The sequence below is a fragment of the Amphiura filiformis genome, chromosome 17 (assembly GCF_039555335.1).
Source record: "Amphiura filiformis chromosome 17, Afil_fr2py, whole genome shotgun sequence".
NCBI classification, from domain to species: Eukaryota; Metazoa; Echinodermata; class Ophiuroidea; order Amphilepidida; family Amphiuridae; genus Amphiura; species Amphiura filiformis.
The window spans coordinates 43065667-43071666 of NC_092644.1; the positions used below are offsets into that span (position 1 = coordinate 43065667).

At 35.1% G+C, this 6000-nt stretch overlaps 1 protein-coding gene across 1 annotated transcript in view; it reads right to left on the reverse strand.

The window, feature by feature from the left end:
* The window catches only part of LOC140137833 (medium-chain specific acyl-CoA dehydrogenase, mitochondrial-like), a 28151-nt gene that overhangs the window by 15992 nt on the left and 6159 nt on the right, over positions 1–6000 (reverse strand). The window contains exon 2 of the mRNA XM_072159624.1: positions 248–344. Coding sequence (XP_072015725.1) covers positions 248–344 — 97 coding nt within the window. The remainder of the gene's footprint in view (positions 1–247; positions 345–6000) is intronic.

Sequence of the window (6000 nt, forward strand, 5' to 3'; positions counted from 1 at the left end):
CATTGTTTACATAATTGCAAACATAAACAATGGCCCAAAATATTGATTTTAATTGTACAGATGGTTCCATGCTTGATGTGTGTAGTTAGTTCCTGCACATAATGATGGGGGATCACAGTAAAGTAACCTTTGAGCCAATGAAGTGATTTTCAGAAATCTATAAAAAACAAGTAAATCAGCTTTTTCATTTTAATTGAAGAATCCCTAGTGCGAGCAGGTGATATGAAACTCAGAATTGATAACTTACCAAAGTTGAAGCCCCCATTGGCAGCACCAGCAGCTGCTGTCTCTGCACTTGTTGCTTTACATCTCACGCCACTCCTGCTTACTGGGCTGGCTAATGCCTGAAAATCAAGCAATTAATGAAGAAATAATAATAATATGGCAGTCAAAGCAATTTATAAAACACCATCTCAAATCAATACGGTATCTCTCTTTACTAGGATGCCAACAATTGAAACGAGCGGAACCTGAAAAAGGCACTTGGTTGAGGTGGTACTACACCCCCTGATCAATTTTGTGACTAATTTTGCATTTTTCTCAAAAAATAACTACACACTGGTAACAAAAGTTATGAATATTAGGGCAAGGAATCCAATTACTTCACTGAAATTTCAGTGATTCAAGACAAGTGGTTCATTATATATGTTAATAAATGAGGTACATTCAAGGTAATGTACCTCTTTTCTTATCATAAATGACGTACCGGTACCGCTTGTCTCCAGTCACTGAAATTCCAGTGTAGTAACTGGATTCCTTGCCCCTATAATATACATAAATTTGTTACCATTTTATTATTTTTGAGAAAAATGCAAAAATAGTCACAAATTTATCAAGGGGTGTACTGTAGTACCACCTTAAAACAGGCAGAGAAATACATAAAAATAATATGATTATCTAAACAAAAAATAAAGTATATGGTCGAATCCAACCAAAAGTGTCCACAAGCCAAAAATAAAAGTCCGAAATAAAAATGTCTCCACAATTTTTCCTTTTGCCCATTGATTGATGACATATTGGCCTTATAGGAACCAAAAGTGCCATTACTAATCTTGAAAAATAAATCCAGGACGTGTGATAGTAAATGTGATATCAAAACCCAATGTTACCTACAAATACCACTAGGATGCTTTCACTATCGCAATACTAATCAACCTAAAACAAATGGAATATTCCCATTAACGCTTTTTTTAGTGTAATGTAGAGTTGTAGACCACAGGGTGTCAGGAAAATGCTAGCTCAACCAGAAAATATTTGTTTTTATTTTTATAACACGATCAATATGATCTTAGTCAATTTATGCTAGTTTATTTTTGAAAATGAAGTTAATGTCAGTTTCTGTATTTTATTTATCAAATGAGTATGAATCAATTTACACATTGTATAAGAACGAGTAGGATATATGTTTTCAAGAATATTAGGAATTATACGCATACATGTACACCTAATGCTTTATACAATGAAAAGGTGAAGAAACCGGGGTATTCGTAGGTAACATGAGCGATTTAACAATATCTATATTGAGTTTAGAGGTTTAAATTTGGCTATTATGGTAATGAATTAATAAAATGGTAGTTTTTAGATCTCTTTCAGATGGTACGTCCAAATGAATAAATGCTATTCTTCTTCTTCCTTATATGTATGAGTATTGTCGCACTGCGTACAGACAAGCTGTACTTATTTTTTACTCTGGAACCTAGAGTAGATGAGTGTATTTTGAAGTACAGTCAACATGACCTGGATGATCCCCTGCTCTTTTCGAATAGCCTGTGACGTTCTTTAACGTGCACACTACATTAATGTTAGAAAATATGCATGTACACGGGACCGACAGCTTAAAGTGCCCTCCGAAGCACTAAGCAAGTAGAGTGAAGTGTCTTGCTCAAGGACACAAAGAGCCGGACCTTGACCCTTGGGTTCACAGTCCTATGCCTTAACCGCTAGGCCACGCTCTCCTCTCCTTACCTTAGAACCGCTAGGCCACGCTCGCTCTCCTTACCTTAGATCAAAAAATTTTTGATGCTTTTAGCAAGATTTTGACCACTTCATTTTGATATACAAGTAGTTAATCAGCAATTTTACATAATAAATAATTGTTGAATGAATCCGTATATGGGTAATAATAGTGTCCTGGGGTACCGCTTAAAGTTTTTGACAATTAATTTCCATTGGTAGGAACACTTCATTACACATGTCATGTATTATGCTGTATTCGTAAGTAACATTTCAGTATTTGTAGGTAAGAATTAGACTTTTGGTGGATATCGCAATCAAAACTTCATTTTATAAATCACTTTGAATGTATTATTTTCTTTATGTGCGTTTATTGATACTTTAGACCCTATCATGTATTAATAATGTCGGTTCACAGCGGTTGAAAGAGGATTGAAGTAAGAAACAAAGGCAATAAAGTGACTTTAATTTGCTTAATTGCACACAAATCGCTTAAAACCGTTATTGCAGACTTGTGAAGTCCATCTTGGAGTCAGTTACGCCTATGTGCAGCACAAAAGTGGCACTTTGACCGGCAATAAAAATGTGCGCCAACAAGATCCCATCTTACTTTTTGGATGTTTGGCTACAGGGGCGTATGAATAACTAAAAGCAAGTAAATAAAAAGTGGGATCATGTGGGCGCACTAATTCAATAGTGGTCAAAGTTCATACTATGTTGAATTGACATATTTTGCCCATGTGCAGCACGAAAGTGGAAGTTTGACCAGCAATATAAATGTGCGCCAACAAGATCCCATCATACTTTTTGGATGATTAGCTAGAGGGTCTTATGTATAACTGATAGCAAGTTAAGAAAAAAGTGGGATCATATGAGGGCACTAATTCAATAGAGGTCAAAGTTCATACTGTGCTGCATTGACATATTTTTGCCCATGTGCAGCACAAAAGTGGAAGTTTAACCAGCAATAAAAATGTGCGCCAACAAGATCCCATCTTACTTTTTAGATGATTAGCTAGAGGGGCTTAGTATAACTAATAGCAAGTAACAAAAAAGTGGGATCATGTGGGCGCACTAACTCAATAGAGGTCAAAGTTCATACTTTGTGCCGAATTCATATTTTGCCCATATGCAGCACAAAGTATGAACTTTGACCTCTATTAAGCTACTTGCAGTTCATATTATGCACTATGTGCGGGAGAGCCTCGAACTGGCAGCATACATGAATGGGAATTGAACTAGTCATAACGTTCTGTGTAAGGTTACATAATTCTTCCTTTCATGTATGCTGCCAGTTCGAGGCTCTCCCCATATAGTGCATAATGGCGAACCTGCAAGTAGTAGATTGATTAGTGCGCCACATGATCCCACTTTTTCTTTACTTACAATCAGTTGTACATAAGCTCCTTTAGCCAATCATCCAAAAAATAAGATGGGATCATGTTGGCGCACATTTTTATTATGGGTCAAAGTTCCACTTTTGTGCTGCACGTCGCACATAGGCAAATAATGTGTTACTTTGGCACAAAGCTTGACCTTTGACCTCTTTTATATTAGTGCGCCCACTTGATCCCAAGTAGCTGTTACTTTTTTTTGTCTACCAGTTGCCAAAGAAGCTAGACGATGAAAAATAAAATTGGGATCTTGTTGGCGCATCTTTTTGTGATGCAGTAAAAATCCCGCATTGTGCTACGCATCATTATGAGGGGAAAATAGGGCAATTATTGACCTCCACAATGAGGTCCATTTTCACAAGTCCATTTTCAAAAAATCAGAAAAATATGAAGATCAAGAGATCCCAAGCTAATTTTTTCAGTACTTACAGAGTGAGAGAATAACCTCCTCTTTGACGAAATGCTATTCGGAGAGTCGGGTGACATTGGCGCGCAATAATACAGGCATGTAAAAATGTGCGAAAATAGGAATTTTTGACCTTTGACCTCTGTTAACTATGTGCGCCATCGAAATCCCAAAAACTTTTTGTTTTAAAATGAAACTTACCATTGAGGTCTTTAATTTCAAACTTGTTCGGACTTGGGATCTTGATGGCGCAGCCCGTTATGATGCTTTGAAGTTTGCACGAGGGCGCTTTTCATCAAATCATTGGATTTGCTGATTTTGTGCGCCATCAAGATCCCAACTTATTTTCTTGGTTTTTGTAATGTAACCATTTGGTACTTCAAAAAATGCCAAATGCAGGTTGGGATAATGATGGCGCATGATGTTACACACCTCCAAAGTTTACCATTTGCAAGTAAGGCTCAGAGAGGCTGAAATTTCAAGAATTTTTTAAAGCTGAACGAGGGCGCTGTGCACGCTCATATTTTAGTGTTGTTGGTGTTAATATGTACCAAAATTATTTTTTAGAGAAAATTCTATTTTTTTTGTATCACAACCCCCCTGATTTGGGTACATAATAAGGGAGACTGGCTCTTAAGCATATTAAACCAGTTGTTTACCATCATTATTATGTTCCCAAATACTGAATTGGGCCTGAAACCAACGAACCGTAGCTCAATATACACCCTGACCCAAACCAGCAGATCTTCTGAGTAAGATAAATTAGCATAATAGGTCTATTATGTCAAGATTTAGGAATTTTAGCCTTTTGAATTTGGTCATTCTTGTACAAACATTGGCCAACTCTGATGAAAAGAGAGTGGAGTTTGAAAGGAGGATTTGCATTTAAGAGTTTTACTGTACTTCTCTATGGGAAGAGATAGTCATGTCCCTTACAATAATAATTCAGAAAGAGAAATTGATTAAACTAAAAGGGAAATTATATGTGTTATGCAGATTAAAAATAATGTTATTGTTTTGAATATTTTCACTTTTCCAAACAACTCATTTTTAGAACTGGACTAATTATCAAACAAACTAAATATATTGTCAACATTACAAATTAGGATTTATCCTTGCTGTTTAACAAATAATGAACATTTGTCTACTATGAGTTTGAGTTAATTGGTTTAAACATTGAAAAGTATCACTACAACATTGTTTTTAAAGCATAATCTACTTAATTTGTATTCATTTGTTTGATCTGTTTTACAGGGTTTTTGTTTTGTTTTGTTGTAACCACCACCGCATCAATAAAGAACAACCAACGTGTGAAATATAAAATGGATACGATTCTGTGTACTAATTTCGCCCGTTACATAATAATAATGAAAAATCGTCACAATGTTATAAATAATGATGATAATAATAACTTTTATGTTAAATCATTGACCTTTTATAATATAAAGCTAAGTATTAAGTAATTTACATTTTAATGTGAAGGTCTGAAAGGCCATCCCGGCAAACACAAAACGTTTTTAAAACGTTTTAGGTTAGGCCTATATTTTTGGGTTTGGGTTTTGGAAAAAACGTTTTAATAATATTAAATGTCGGGTTAAAGGGGCATTTCGTGATCCACAGCCTCATCCCCCCACTTTTCTCAAAAAAAGTTGAGATTTTTATATCACTGGAAACCTTTGGCTACATAATGTTTTTGTACAAAATATTTCTTGCAGATTAATTCGTTCAGCAAAGATATCGTGAAATTTGAATTTCGTTCTGGTGCACCAGAACGAAATTACAACGCATTGTCTATGGAGCAGTGTAATACACATAATCATGCATAACTTCATGAACGCAAAATCGGAATCAACTGAAATTTTGGGAATAGGTTTTTTTCGAGGATATCTAATGAAAAATGACATAAATAGAGGATGCTAGGATCACGAAATACTCCTTTAAGTCTATGGTTAAATAAATGTCATGAAAACATTTTAAAACGTTTTGTATGGAAACACACTACCGGTACTAAAATATTTTTTAAATGTTTTCAAAATGTTATTGAAAAATATTTTCTGCAAACATTTTTTGCCAAATATTTTGTCACATACAAGATCCCGCCGAACTATTTTTATCGATATACATCGATCACTTATCGGATTAAATATTGGACACAATAGATGAAGTATTTGATTGACAAGGTTACCTAGTTCGCATAGCGCAAACTTAAAAAAAGCGGGCAAAACAGACACGTCATTTATCGGTATG